Below are 16,272 nucleotides of genomic sequence, written 5' to 3' on the forward strand. Positions count from 1 at the left end.
TCACTTAGCCATTCTGGTTCTTTTGCCTTAAGCTTTGAGTCTACTGGGTTCATTTTGACAACATAAATTTACTACTTCTTCCTAAGTCCTTTCAGCAACCTAGAAGCTTTTACTAACTGAAGGTCTGGGGATTTGGAAACTCTAGTTCCTTGAACTTTGTTCCCGTGAAGGTCATGGAAGGAAATGGTTCCATTGTGACACTGTATGTTAGCTTGATTTTTGTGGAGCCAATCCATTCCAAGGATCCCGTTAAAAACTCCCAGAGGTAAGACTTTGAACTGACAATTGGTTAATTACCATCTAGATTGAATTGGATAAGATCTGTCTCATGGTGAGTGAAAAGAGTCTTCCCACTCGCCAATTCAACTTGCATAGGTTTCCCTGATTTCTGTTCTAAGACTAGCTTACGCAAGCATCCAGGGGAAATGAATGAATGAGAACTGCCTGAATCAATCAAAAGCTTAAAAGGCTTACCCTGATATTCTGCTGGAGTATGGATAAACTGACGGTTAGGTCCTTGGCTTTTTTCAATTGCAGCAAAGATCTGCCCTCTTTTCTCTTCTATTACATCTGAAATTGTGACTGCTCTGGCTGCTGCAGTCTGAGGTGGAACTCTTTCTCTTCGGTTGTCCCAGTGCTGGGAAGGAGTTCTGAGGTTACTCTAGACAGAGGCAGATGGCTGAGCTAGAGTTCTTCTGGGGTTTCCCTGGCTTGGGCGAGACGGACCCTGACTGGTATGAAGGGGTTGGTCTCTGAACTCGAGGTCCTTGACTTCCCTGTCCCCTTGTCATGGGGCAGGAGTCGGGCAGTCTTTCAGTTGGTGACCGAAACCTTGGCATCCAAAACATCGATTTTCACTTCTGAGCCCATCCCTCTGATTTCTTGAAAGAGGGGGGGTTCCTGAGAAAGTATTGTGGGAGAAGGGTCTTCCTTCATTTCAGAATCTTCCTGCATCTTGATTCTGATTCGGGCCTTGCTGCCTCTTCGGAGGTGGGAAGTTTGAAGTACTTTCCTGGGCTTGGAATGTTTTAAAGTTAGAGGGTGTAGGCTTTGGCGAGACCTTTACTATAAAGGCTTTGGCAAAATCCTTTGCCATTCTTACTGCTTCAGCTATGGACACTGGCTTGGCATTTTTGACCAGTGTGTCCAAGGGTTCGTTCATTCCCTAAATGAACCTGGCCATGAGTTGTTCTTTATCTAGAGGTACTGAATATTTGAGTAGAAGAGCAAAGGCCTGGTGATATTCCTCGATGGTTTTGCTCTCTTGCTTTAGCTCTAAGAATTCGTTCATTTTGATTTCCAAAAATCCAGGGGGACAAAATCTCTTTCTTAGATAGGTTTTTAGGTCACTCCAGGACTGAGTATTTCTATCTAGATGGTTGGTGTCACAGTGGTTCCTCCATACTACCCTGGCTGTTTTCACTATTTTCAGCCTGGCAAGAGCCATTTTGCTCTGCTCATTGTAACCTGTGACCTTAAAATATTATTCCATGATGGCTTCCACCCATTTCTCCACAGCCTCGCCTAGGTTCTCCCCTTCTCCTTTGAAGGGTCGTGGCTGAGTCCTATGAAGAGCCTTGCGAACATCAAGGTCAAGCTCGTCATCTTCAAAGAGAGGGTCTGGCTGACGGCCACGGTTTCCTTGTCTCATGATTCTAGCAAAAAATTTATATATTATTAAATTTTTATTTTGATATCATCCACCACGAGATCCTAAGACTTAAGAGTTTCGGAAACCAATTTCTTAAACAAGACAATGATTTATTGGAGATCTATGACATAAGTCCGATAACATATTTTTCTTTATCAGATCGTCCATAAACAATCACTTATACAACAGGAAATTTTTCTCCGAAAAACATTTCTTTATTTATATAAAAGTTACAATATGTACATAGAGCAGCTAGGCTCCAGAATTCAAAATCTCCTCGAGAGTCGCATAAGACGACGGTACTGGGCCATAGCCATGCCCTGATACAAACGTTCACTTTACTGACAAGGGAGCTATTATTTTCTCCTTAGGAATAAAACAACTAAGGAGTCTGTAGACTTGGCATGAAAGTCTGAAATTTCGAGGCGTCGAATGATATAGAGTGACGTGCACCATTTTCAGTTTTAACAGAATCATAGCCAATGAGAGGTTCTGCCACAGCATTGCACGGATACTGCCCTACAAACCACTTATGCTGTAGTTTCTCCATTAGGTTAAGAAAATATAAATCCTCGAAATGGCGTGCGAGTCGCCTAGATTACTTACACACATAAACACATGTAATACATGTACACACATTCACATATATGTACACATGCACACATTTATATATATGAGCACACATTCACAGATAATGTACACATGTGCACACACAAGTGTGTAAATGTATGCACAAATGTTTTGAGAAAAGCATACATTTTTATGGACAATGACAATATAATAGAGAAATGCCTAGATTTTATGGGAAACAAAAAGATTGGGAAAATGCACTCGCCAGGATCATATGTGCATGTCTACTCTCTCTCTCACACAGACGCACGTACGCTAGCATATGCATTGGGGGCACCCACGAGTCTCCATCTCTCTCTCTCTAACACAACACACACGCCTCTTTTACTCCCAAAGCTGCAAAATGTAAAGCAAGGCTGGTTGCGTAGAAGTACGTGCGTTCTAAGCTGAAGGCGAGGGAGAATATAACTTGCGTGCAAAATGATGATCGCCTATTATACGTTACGGAAGGATGCTCGCGCCTCCTCCAGCATAAATGCATGAGCTCCATTCTTGCAATTTGCTGCGAGGCAGAGGCGTCGCTGAGAACATTGGAAGCTTCAGAAGTGTAAGGTGAAGTGGTCTGATCTCTCTCTCTCTGTCTCTCTCTCTACTGCATGCGCTCCTCCACAGCTACATGCTTGATTGCTTGATTTTAAGAAATGATGGGTGCCCGTGCAGAGTTAATTATTGAGATGTGATTTCTTTGGGTGTGATATATTCATGCAGCTTAGCAAGCTCGTGCAACATGGCGGATGAGCGCGTAATTGAGATGGCCATTGTCTCTGCAAGCAACCTCAAAGATGTGAATTACCTTAGCAAGATGGAGACCTATGCTGTGCTCACATTTCCTCCCTTCGTGGAATACACCACCCAGGTGGACTCCAAGGGTGGTGTGAACCCACATTGGGGCGAGAAGTTTGGCTTCTTGGTGCCCGAGTCCGTCCTTCAAAGAGGGGAGGCCAAAATGAAGGTGGAGATCTACACTCTGAGCACCTTGGGACCAAAATTTGTGGGTGAAGTGAGCATCCCTCTTTCTGATGTCACTGCCTCCAGCTTCTCCAATCGAGCATCTCGTAGAACTTACTCCGTGATGACCGCCTCTGGGGACTTCCATGGTGAGTTGAATGTCTCCTTTGCTCTTGGGAACAAGATAGTCTTGACACATGAGGGGGATCAACCCCCCACTTTTCCCATTGTAAGATCTGATGGATTTGGTCATTCTAAAGTTCAACCACCTTATGATATTGAACCCCCTTTTCCTACCAAGCCTTCTAAAGTTCAACCATCTTATGATATTGAACCCCCCTTTCCTTCCAAGCCTTCTAAACTTCAACAGCCTTATGATACTGAACCCCCCTTTCCTTCCAGGCCTCCTAGGCTTGGGCAGCCTTATGATATTGAGCCTTCTTTTCCTTCCAAGCCTCCTAAGCTTCAACAGCCTTATGATATTGAGCCCCCCTTTCCTTCCAGGCCTCCTAAGCTTCAACAGCCTTATGATATTGAGCCCCCCTTTCCTTCCAGGCCTCCTAAGCTTCAACAGCCTTATGATATTGAGCCACCTTTTCCTTACAAGCCTCCTAAGCTTCAACAGCCTTATGATATTGAGCCCCGCTTTCCTTCCAGGCCTCCTAAGCTTGGGCAGCCTTATGATCTTGAGCCCCCCTTTCCTTCCAGGCCTCCTAAGCTTGGGCAGCCTTATGATCTTGAGCCCCCCTTTCCTTCCAGGCCTCCTAAGCTTGGGCAGCCTTATGATCCATCGAGGCCTCCTAAACCTCAACAGCCTTATGATCTTGAGCCCAGGCCTCCTAAACCTCAACAACCTATCAACGTGCCTATCTCGGGTCCTCAACGCCCTCAGCCTTACTATGGTTATGGAGCACATCCGACCTCTCTAAACAGCCCCTTTGCAAGCCCCCTTGGCAAGATATTGCTCACCGACTTAAGCAGATCCAGCATGACACCACATGAACCTCGGTACTAAACCTCGATCACTGGGCTCAATATTTTCACTTGTGATCTTGCAAAACATGGACGGAGAAATAATGTAGCAGTTAGTTGGTTCTTTTCGTTGAATAAAGGCATCTTAGCCTTGTGTGACCCGCCCACCCATCTATCACAAAGAAGATCATTGGGAATTCATCCCCCTGGTGTGCCCATGTTGTGGAAGCCTTTCATAGGGAATCAAAGTTTGCAAAACTCAATTTTCTGGCCGCTTTCTCCAAAATTTCTTATTATTATCCATGCTTGGTATGTGTTTGTTGAGTTTGCAGTGAGATCAAACCTACAAGATTCATTCACTTCCTTGCATATCTACACATAGCTCCAAAGAAAATCACGTAATTTACATCAATACAATAGTGTGATAATCTTTAAGGAAAAAGTCAAGAATTTATGTTATCTTCCACGTTATCCTTTTGATGCTACCTAATCATTTGACATTCGATTGTTGATATATTGTATACTATGTATATTGGTTGAATATGTGTTTTCTATGTTAGTACATTAATACACAATAGGGTATACATGTATGGACCAAGGTTTATCCATACATTTAAAATACATAAAAAAGAAGGAGTTGCTAAAATGTAATGATCAAAATTTCCAAATGTAATATGAGAGTTGACCAACTTTTGATTAGTTAATATATGTTGGTAGAATAATAAGCACAAGAGGTGCATTGCAATTCTGCTCATAAGAATAACTTTTCATGATCCACCCCGAAAAGCGATTGGTTATGATCCTATTCTGGTTTGGGACTACTTATATCAGTTTGGCTGCATACTTACACGAGGCCCCACACCGAGAATGGTTTCTCACATACTTATCTAGTGTGGTCATCAGGTGTAGATTATTTGGAGTAACCCTCTCAAGTTTGTAGGCTCACAAGGTTGAAACACTTCTTTTGATAACAAAACACAATATTAATAATCTCTAATGAGTGGTTTGTTTCAAAAAATCTTTATAAAATCCATAATCACTAACATCAAGTGTAGATCTCTATGTAATCCTAAGTTATATATCATTAGAGAAAAACGGAGCTCATTTTGGAGCCCTGTAAGAAATTCACTATTTTTCGATTTATTTCTCTCCTAAAAGATCTCAAAAATAATAAAATATGGAAACGTGGCTCAGAACTGTCAGTAAGGACCACTGAACTGTCAGTTCAGAAAAGAATAAGATAATCTTTTGTCTAACTAACACGATTTTGCATTAAATATCTCCTTAATTTTTTTTGTTTCTCGAAGATTTCGCATCTCTTTTGACGACGTGTGCAGGCCTCTCATAAAGAATCTATCACTGAACTTAATGATTGTATGGATACCGCCACACTTCCACAATTCATGTTACAAAAAGACTATGAGATTGACAAGCCAACTTTGCAACCTCAGAAGCACAAAAATGGCCGATACTAGTGAAGTACAATCTCAGAAGAAGCGATTATATCATCTTCACATCGACTTAGAAGAACAATATGCTCCAGCACAAAAAAGACGAAAGGATACGGTGCTAAATGCTCAACAACGGGAAAATATGAGAAGAGAAGGGCTCCAACATATTGACTTATGGTGTGATGGAAGTATATATCCAAAATGTCTAGTACAAAACTCTACACCTCCATTTGTCAATCCAACCACACTATTGAGGTTTGCGAGCGATGGACAAAATGGACTTCTTGGTTATATTTCAGCACAGTCTGCATTTACAGAAACATATAAAACAATGTACCTACAAGAAAAGGGAGCCAGGATTCAAGAGATAGCTATTCGTGCAAAATTGGAGCAGCAGTTGCAGAATGAAATTGAGGAGCATTCAAAGAGTAAAAAAGAGTTAACAAGATCAAGAAGGAAGAGAACCATGCTTGGAGACAGACAACGAAGTAGGAAGATTAAAAACATTGCAAATTTGAAGGCTGGGACTGGTGGATGCAAGCGAAGAATTCAGGAAGCAAGGTTAGTTTGTAATTTTTTATTTTTTAAACTAAAAAATGCTCTCAAATGACTATATGTATTTTGTCCATTAATGCAAAACAGGATTGGAAGTGTTGAATAATATAGGCATATTGTGTTGTTACTATATTGTTACTATAGGAAATTATTGGAGCCTGCAAAAGAAAATATGGATCCCAACCTTCTTCCAGTTAAACAAATGAAAGGATTGCTTTCTTGTGGTGTAGCAAAATGTTTGATTGAAGAAAAAAAATACAAAACAATCAAACGCAATGTTGTAGAGGACTTTATATCCAATAATCAAGTTGATGGTACTACAATCCAAGAGGCTCTTGATGTTAGTGGAGTTAGCAGGAAGGGATATAGTTCGATTTTCCATGCGATATCCTCAACTTTGAGGGATCAAAGGATTAAACGAGTTTTACTGCCAAATCCAGCAACAGTGTGGAAGATAAGAGGTCATTTGAATGAAAGTATAGATGAGTTTATTGGACCATATATCCATATTGAAGAAATATTTCATGGTGCTAAAGGAACCACTGTGTATGACCCTTGGAACAATATATTTGTAGATCTACAACAACTTCAAAGAAGAATGGTCGAGTTTTATGGAATAACATTTGAAGAGTGCAAAGGCACTTTGAAATTTGTTATCAAACTGGATGAGTGTGAGGTTGTAAAGGAAAAGAAAATGGAAAGGATTACTATTACATTGATGAATGGAGCACTTGATACATCATTGACTGAAGCGAGTTCGAAGTATTTTAGTGTGCAGTCGGCGGAGAAACACATATGGTGGTTGGGCTCATTCCAGGTATGATCATTTTTTATTTCGTACTTGATTTTAGTCAATGTTTTCAAATCTTTTATAGTAAGACTTTTGTTTTGTATAATCACAGGTAAAGACAGAAGACCATGAAACACTAGATTGGGTGTTTCACCACACGGAAATACCAAGAATAATTAAAAGACAGGTGCAAGGAGAGAATCTCCATGTTGCAGGAAAAGGTGATTTTCAAGTAGAGTGGCACATGGCGGGGGATCTTAAAACACTTAAGTGCATGTATAACGTTAGTAAAGGAGGTAACTCAAAGTCTCCTTGTCTTTACTGCAAAGAATCAGCGCAAGTAATGGATTCTAAATGGTGGAAGAGAGCACCTACTAATAGAGATAAAGTTGACCCTGACTTCAAGGCCATTCTTGACATTCCACTATGTAATGTTCACATATGCACATTGCATGCTCTATGTCGAATTATTGAGAAATTGGTATTTTTGTATATTGGATTTGCTTGGAAACTCCGTCCCGAAAGAAATAGAAAGGATGCTCTTCATGCATTGGAAAAAGTGTTATCCGATATAGGTCTGCATGGAGGTGATGTTCATATCACAAAGGATTTTAAAAAGTCTACCAATGGCAAGGAGGTACCAATCAAGCCCTCTATTGGTGGTGTTAAGGCAAGAAGATTCTTGTCTCGACCCAAACACAATAGTAAGCAAGTAAGGCAAGGTAGAACAGTTTCAAGGATTAGTTATGGATTGTGGAAGCAAGTCCATAATGCCGTGAAAGATCATGAGGCAAATGGGGAAGCACGAAATGTGAAGGCAGAGGTGTGGAGGTCTCTTGATCAACTCTTCATGTTCTGTGACAATGTAACATGGACAAAGAGTGATTACAAGAACTTTGAAGAGGCAATAAAACATTTTGGGAAGTCAATGAAAGACGCATGGACAGCCTGCAATATAACTCACTACATGGTAAAGTGATGTCTTCTTCTTTTACTTAAGTGTGATCCTCTTTTCTTTTATAACTTACTATGCATTCTTATGTCTTTGTGAAAACAGCATATCATCTACAACCACCTTCCCTATTTTGTCAAAAAGTATGGATGCCCAGCAATTTGGTCTACCCAAGGCATGGAGAAGTCTCACTACATGGCACGTAATGCATTTTTCAGACACACACAACACTATGGAGGGAGTCAAAAGGCAAATAGTCTGAAGGAAGTCTTCCAATGGTTTTACCGAGGCATTCTACAAAGGCTGCATGCTAAAAGAAAAGTTGCTAGCTCCAAAGTCAAGCTTGCTTTTATTCTAGCCCAAAATCAAAGACGAAGACAAACTTTGGACAATTCAATGGCAGCAGAGAGACATAGACAATGGAGGGATTCGAAGATATTTAGAAACCATAAATGGACAAGTAAACATGAATAGCAGTTTGTAACTTATTGGTGTTATGTCCACATGTTTTCAAACTCAATCAATAGATTTTTATTCTGTGGAACAAGTGACTCTTGGTGTAATGCCTATATGTTTTGAGACTTCATCAAAAGTATTTCTTTTGTGAAACATGTGATCTATATTAACAAGCATCAATACATCCATATATTAACACACAAAAAAATCAATCAATACTACTTAATTATGCTAGACATACTGTTGATCCTTACCAATAAAGTACTGAGTGTCAAACACTTTTAGAAGCTTTTGAGTGTGGGAAGAGTACTGAAGTGTCGTACGGTGATGGGACAAATACAAAAGGGTACTGATCGTCCGTACGGACAAGGAACTGATGAGGATCAAAGACTTTGTACAAATCAGTTCAACTTCAACATAATGTTTGTGCTATATTTGATGACTAAATCCTATTACTCCCAAGGTTTGCGAGTCGGAACTCTCTTTTTGAACTTGATTGGACTCTTTTTCTTCCTTATTGGCTTGATGTCGACTTTCTGTTTATCAATGCTTGCCTCTGTTGCTTGTCTGAGAGGGGTATCCTTGTCTTCAGCTATCTCCACGTGTTCTTCTTCTTGGATTGTGTGGCTTGATGCAATCATGGGTGGCTCTCGAAACCTTATGAGCTTGTGTTTTCCATAGCCCTCTAGACATTTGGGCTCCTTAACACACCACATGCTAATGCATAAGAAGTGTAAGACAAAAAGTAAGAGGCCCTAGAGGCCTGCTTATTCACATAATCCCCAAATATATCTATGGCGGACAACCTCTCTATTAAAATGATCTTTTCCTTTTGCCATGGAAGATCATGTCCACCTAAAACCCTAGACAAACATTTAAAGAAGTAAACAATGGCTTCTCCATTGTTGCTCAACTGCCTATGGTAAATCAAGATCTTAGCACTGCCTAGATCATGAATATAATGAGCTAGGCTTGACATTTTGCCAAACCCAACCGGCCTGCTTCCACTTGATCTCTGGAGGAATGTGTCATCCTCAATTTGTAGCTGCCATGTATCAAAAGATTATAGTGAGACAATGATACATAACTACAAAACATTTAAACACAACATAAAGTATTTGATTTGAAGTAATAATATCATACCCTCTCATTTTCATCAGCAACAAGAAGTTCATCTTTCCAAAGATTTATTCCTCTCCCCTCCAATCCAGCCTCTTCTTTAAGTTTTTACTTATGAAGTGATGAGAGATTCATAGCTTCCTGGGTGAGCTGGAAGGCAGCTTCATCTGGCTCTTGGAAACTTTCAGCCTTTTTGAAACAAATAGTAAGGGCCTCTGCAGGATCAAAGGTTGTTTCCAAAGCTAGCAGTGAATGGTCATCCTCTATGCCAACCTCCTTGTCAAGCCTTGAAGCCTGGGCAATAAGGGAAATGGCATAGTCCTCCCTCAAATTGAACATACACTCTATATCATGGAGGAAAACATAATCTTTACCACCAATCAAGACACTTGGAAGCATGGGCACTGCATAGTTGCTGCTCTGAACATCAAAATCTTCAACTGGCTGTGCTGCCGTAAGAGTTTCAGTCCTCAGTTGAACAAGGTCAAGAGCAGCCACTTGCAGCCCCTCATCCTCGAGGTTGATATCTTCTTCCTGCTCTGCCATATCTGTTGCCATAGGAATATCCTCTTTTACCTCCGCTACAGATATATCTTCTTCTTCAGTCTCCTGCCCTTGCTCTTCTAGAGATTGCTGTTGAAAGACAATGTACATAACGAATGCCATGTTTTCCTCAAGCACTCTACACTTTCTGGTGTGCAAGTTACAGCTGAATTTATATTCCTCAGGCAGGCTGTCAAACCTTCTATTCACATGGTACCTTAGCTTGTCAATGGAGACAATATGATTTAAATGCACAAAAACCTTTTCACCTTCCACAATCCTTCCTGCCTCTGTCAGTTGTTTGAAGGTATCCCAATGGTCTGAAAGGAAATCTCTGTGATGGTCCAAAAGAGAGCTCATAGTGAACTCGCTGTTGAAAATACTGTGGTATATGTGGAAGTTCCTTTGAGCCTTGCACTTGTGAAGAAAGTCAAATAGGAGCAAATCTGGAGATTTGTCCTCTTCTGGTTCCCTTTGTTTTGAAAGGGAAGACTCACCTTTCTGCTCTAGTCTCTTGCTTTTGCCTGAACCAAAATTTATATAACATGAATTCTATATGCTCACATATGCAATCAGATAATGTATAGGATATCACCAAAAAAAACTCTTCATAAGCACACATGAATCACCTGGTGATTGCTGTGGTCTGAGTATAGCAGCAGAAAAGTCCAGCTTCCTCTTGAAAGGAGGGGCCTGAGGATCAACTGTTCCAAAGCAAAAACATTTCTCATCATCAAGAAAGACATCTCCATGGACATAGAAAGCAAAACAATGAGCAAACATTAAAAACCAAAAGAGACACAAGACTTTGCAACAAAACGCGATGCAGATCCATTTGAAAAATGTAAAGTGCTCTCCTCGCATTTTGTTGCAAATTCTAAATTTCTATTGACATCCATTTCCAATCAAATGCTAGGGATATCTCACAATGTTCAGGACAGTAAATGATACCAGGAGGAATTCCCCAAGGCAAAAGAGATTAAAAGAAGGAGGAAAAAATAAAAACTAGAACAAATATCAGAATTTGCAGGAAAACGCGATTTGGAGCATTTGGAAAATGTAAACCACTATAATCGCATTTTGTTGCAAAATTCTAAATCCTACTCATATCCATCTCTAATCAAATCCTAGGGTGATCTTCTAGATTTCTAGGCACTGAGATTCAAGAATTCTACAGATGGAAGAAATATATATCAGAAAACATTGGAAAGGGTATAGATCTTTGACCTTTCTTTTCCTCTTCCATACTATTGGAATAGCCCTGGAGATTCTCTTGCTCTCTTCCAAAACTGAGCTGTAGCACTGGTAACCTGGAGATCTGGTAATGGTAGTAGTCTTCAGACAGGTTGCAGAGTGGATGGAGTATGTTGGGTAGAAAGTGATCAAAGTGGGAAAGAAAAGGATGATGGGAGGGTGCTGGCAGGGATGGAATACGGGGAGGGAAAAGTGTTAATGGATCTAATTATGAAATCATGATTGGCACAATTTCCAAGGCAAAAAGTGACCCACAAATTTCAAATTCCAAAAGATCTGGTGGGACCCACACGTGTTAAAAAACGACTATATTTCACACGTGTGGTATTTAATAACTCCTTTATTTGTATTTTGTAATAATCTACTCTCCTAACTCAGTTCTCTTGCATCTCTATCTCCCTACTCTACACCATCAGCATCCAGACCAGCAGCAGAGGTTCATACCCAGCACAGGACACTCATCATCAGCACAGCACACTTGCAGATAGCTTCCAGGTTAGTAAGAAAATCTTTTTCCTTTTCTTCTTGTTTAATAGTATATTAGGGTAAGGAACTGATTGATGTGATGTAGGTTACATATTATGGTAAATATTATATGCATTTTTTAGATTTTCTCCACTGCATGTAGAAGCAGGAAGACTTTATATTTGGGCCTGTTGAATGAGAGTTTGATCACTCCTTGATGTCCATAGGCTCAATCCATGTTGCACCAAGCTGCATACACACTGAAATGACTAAAGGCATGCTGAAGTATGTTGTCTCTAGAATTTGCAGCAAAACGCGAGGAGAGGATTTTAGAAATCTCAAAATAGTCCAAATCGCATTTTGTTGCAAATTTTAAAATACTTCTTCATCCACCCATTTCATTGTGATTTTGTAACTTTCTAGGGTATTCAAGGCTGCACAGTTCTTCTATAAACTCAATACATATTGTTTATAGTTGAAAAGATAGAGAATTCATCATAGGGATGCAATAGCATGTTGTTTCAAGTATTTGCAGAAAAACGCGATTTTGAGCTGTTAAAAATTTCAAATCATCATAATCGCGTTTTGTTGCAAATTGTTCAATTTTGCTTTATCCAATTTGTCATCACCTTCTTTTATCATTCTATGTTCTCCATGTTTCTAATCTTTTTCTATTGCTTTGTATGGACCTTTTCAGAGTGATGGCAAGAACCAAGGCAACTGCAAGGAGGTCTGGCAAGGGGCCAGGGCTTGCAGCAGCAGCAGCTGGGGCTGATGTCAAGGAACCTAGTGTGCCTACAGAAGAAAGAGTTGCACATGGCAGGAAGGGGAAGCCAATGAGCATGCTGCAGCAAAAGTCCAAGAGGTTAAAGCATTCTGCTGGTGTGCTAAAGGAGATCAGGAAACAGCAAAAAGCTATAGGCTTTGCAATCCCCAAGGCACCTTTTCAGAGGCTAGTGAGAGAAATTTGTGATAGCTGGCACCTTGGTTTCAGGTGGAACAGGACTGCCATTCTTTCCTTACAGGAAATGGCAGAGGATTACTTGGAGAAGTACTTTGAAGATGCAATGCTTGTAGCAGCCCATGCTCACAGGGTAACTCTGATGGCCAAGGACTTCAACACATTGTCCAGAGTGAGGTGGAGGTATGACAAGCTGGTCCATCCTGTGGAATGGCAGGACATTAAAATGAGAGACATATTATTAATTCCACCTACAAGGAAATTGAAGGCAGACAAGGTGAAGGTTGTTGAAGTGACCCACTCAATGAGCACCAGAGAGGGAAAGCTGCTTATGAGGAGTCACTGAAGCAGCAAATAGAGGAATCCAAATCTGCTATAGATGTGGAGACTGTACAGATGGAGCTACAAATACAGAGAAGGTTGCAGGAGCTGGGCCCTAACATAGTTGTCCATATTGAAGATGATTTTTCAGAGAATAATTTTGACTTGACAAAAGCATGCTTGGCAGCATTGGCTCATAAGAATGAGTATTGCTCAGATACTATCATTCTTGCAATGCTCTAGTAAGTGTCTTTTATTTTACATTTGTTTGCAAAACAATCCTTATTGTACCTCCTCCCTTACACCTTACCTTAATTATTGTTTTGTCCAATGTAGCATGATGAGAAGCTGGCTGAACCATGCTGTACAGCATACAGTTTATATTATTGATCCTGCAATTTCCTTCAAGTTAAGAGATCCAAAGGAAACTCCCATGGATATTTCCAATTGGTTCAGACACTGTGATTTTGATCATGTTGATATTTTGCTACTTCCATACCATAACAAGTATGTGTGTGGCTACTTCTTTTGGCATTTTCCTTCAAGATTGAGTACTCTTGTAGCCTTTGATTTCTTAATGCTTTTTTCCTTATGCAGTGACCACTGTGGAGCTTTGCTTCTATTGACATCCAGCAGAAGCAATGCTTTTTATTCAACTCTCTTAGAAACACACACAGAGAGGTTAAATTGTAAGTGGTTTGTGTGCTATTTTTAACTTTAAACTTCATTATTTGGATTTAATGCACACTAACTGAATTATATGTATTGCAGTTGTATTAGAAGACTTCTAGATGCATTGGATCAGTGTCCTCCTAATGTCAATCTTTTGGATTCAATAGAGCCAATAGATTTAGAGGTAGAAAGTTGTTCCCTCTACTGATGTCTATTTCATGCTATGCCTTTGAACTTATTGAATAATTTTATTTTGTTCAGACATTAACAGTTTCTAACATATCTTTCCAACTATCCAGACACCACAACAAGATGATTCAAGTAGCTGTGGTGGCTGGAGAGTGCTGATTAGTGCCAAATATATACTTTCAAGCTATTTTGAGATAGGACAGCCAGAGCTTGTAAGAAAAAATAATTTTCATTTAGCTTCAAAAAATTTGATATTGGTACAAAGTGTTCTAAATCATCATATCTCATTGCAGATGAGAGAAGATAGCTTCAACTCGAGCTATGTGTATAGTTTCAGAGCTGATATAGTTTGGAAGTTTTTGAAGTATGCCTTCCCCAAACCTATTGTACCAGCTACTGTCGAGTTAGGTGAGAGCTCTAAAGTCCGAGAAGGTGTCATACACCTTGATGACACAGATGATGCAGATGTGGTGCCACAAGAACAAGGACCTGCTGCTGCTGATGTTATTGAGAAAATGATGGAGCAACAGCAAACAGATGCTCCAGGGGCAGTAGAGGAGACAATGGAGCAGCACCAAGAGACTGTACACGACAAGATGGAGCAACAGAAAGTAGATTCTCCAAATAAAGATGATACGGTGAGCTTGGACCATGTAGAGCAGCCTCTAGATCAGCCTGTAGATAAATAGAAAATTGTTGTCAAGAATATGTTCTACATATGTAATTAAACACTTCTGTACAGAATTTTACATTTCTGAATATAATACCTTTGTTTATGGAGTCTGTGTTATCTCAATTTTCAAATTTTCAATGTCTTTGCATTTTATTGATCTCTCTCTTCTTTTGAGCACCTGCAAAAAAGCAATATGAAACAATAGGGTAAAGTAAACTAATAGCAGTGCTTAATGAGACTAGGATAAGTCACATGGTATACCTTCTTATTGTTGTAGATAAATAAAAAGTCCTTTGAAATAGAACCTTCTGTCTCAAATAGAATGTCATTGCGCAATTGAGATAGGGAGCAACATTGTCTTAATGTGATATTGACTAGCACATCACCATTCTCAACAACATCAATATCAAGAAGTTTATTTTCTGCACCAAAAGAATCTTCATCTTGATCCATTGGGACTAGTTTTGTACCTAGCATTCGACTGCGCTTATAATAAAAAGAAAAAATGAAATTTTGTGATGCAACCATGTACTTCAGTTGCATAGAAGGTTGGACAACCTCACAAAACACTGAACTACATGTCTTCTTATCCCAACCTTTATCCAAAAATTGTGGCATGCATGCCAGACTTGTTGCTTTAACTGTGAACATTGTTTTTGAAACCTTCACTGGAAAGGTATACAAAAACTATGAGAGGCATGCACAAAGAAATTTTTATTATCCTTGTGGCAATATTGGGCCTCAGAGCTTTCTGTACTTCTTTGAAAAGCTTGGCTCTATATGCCTCTGTAACACTAAAATGTGGGAGAGGCCAATCCACTGAATTCCATGCTGGAAGGTCTTGTTTTCTTAACACACCATGTGTGTTTGCATTGTCCAGCAACAACTGATAAAAATGATCAGTAAAAAATATACCGGATTGAGCTAGCTCTGTTGCACATCGACCTTCGTATTGTTGTTCTCCTATCGATCCATGCAAAACATCTATAAATCCCAGAATACAATCGATGTTTTGCCATGTCTCATACGACGAAGGGTATAAATCTGAAATAAAATAACACAAGAATATCAATAAGCAAAGAAAGAAAGCTTTGTCTTAAAAATCCATGCACCTCATAAAGAACAAAACCACAATACTCAGGTTGACTATATAAATCACCTAAAGTACGAAACTAGAGAAAGAAATGCCAACAAAGGAAGAATCCAAATTTCCTTATTCGAACACAACAAGATAAACTTGTTTGAACTCTAAAGAAAGAGATTTCAACAAGTGAAAATGCGGATGAGATTACCCTCATCACAACATGCAGGCTATAGATAAAAGAAGTTTATCTAGAAGAATGCCCACACTATAACTTCTAGTGAATTTAGAAAATGAGATTGTCTTTGAATGTTGAGGTCAACATGCTAAGTGATGTAAGCAAAGCAACAATCTTGAGCCCAAATTATACCATAAGATAATATATAATGGACATTAATCATGCTAAAAGAAGCATTAAAATTGGTGGTCAACTCATCAATCCTCGGAGTATATGAACGTGGTGTTGTTCAAGCAAAACTCCAAAGTAAAAGTGAAACACATGTGTGTAGCACTCAATAAAAAACCCCTAGACACAAGTGATCTAGGTAGCACCTGATGAGTCCATATAAAACTTGGAAAACATCCAATA

General features: G+C 39.6%; 1 protein-coding gene across 1 annotated transcript; it reads left to right on the top strand.

Moving 5' to 3' along the window:
• Window positions 1–2,656: 2,656 nt before the first annotated feature.
• On the top strand, window positions 2,657–4,487 carry LOC147630999 (uncharacterized). The gene is made up of 2 exons (XM_086809330.1): window positions 2,657–2,833; window positions 2,990–4,487. The coding sequence occupies exons 1-2, from the start codon at window positions 2,757–2,759 to the stop codon at window positions 4,242–4,244; spliced, it is 1,332 nt and encodes a 443-aa protein (XP_086665456.1). The 5' UTR covers window positions 2,657–2,756; the 3' UTR covers window positions 4,245–4,487.
• The last annotated feature ends 11,785 nt before the right edge of the window (window positions 4,488–16,272 follow it).

Source organism: Cibotium barometz, chromosome 15, assembly GCF_041138505.1.
Source record: "Cibotium barometz isolate CiBa-2024 chromosome 15, ASM4113850v1, whole genome shotgun sequence".
In the NCBI taxonomy this organism is placed as follows: domain Eukaryota; kingdom Viridiplantae; phylum Streptophyta; class Polypodiopsida; order Cyatheales; family Cibotiaceae; genus Cibotium; species Cibotium barometz.

Coding starts and splice junctions, on each gene's coding strand:
- LOC147630999 (XM_086809330.1), top strand. CDS start 2,757: ATGCATGAGCTCCATTCTTGCAATTTGCTGCGAGGCAGAGGCGTCGCT. Junction 2,834..2,989: donor GGAAGCTTCAGAAGTGTAAG/GTGAAGTGGTCT, acceptor ATATTCATGCAG/CTTAGCAAGCTCGTGCAACA.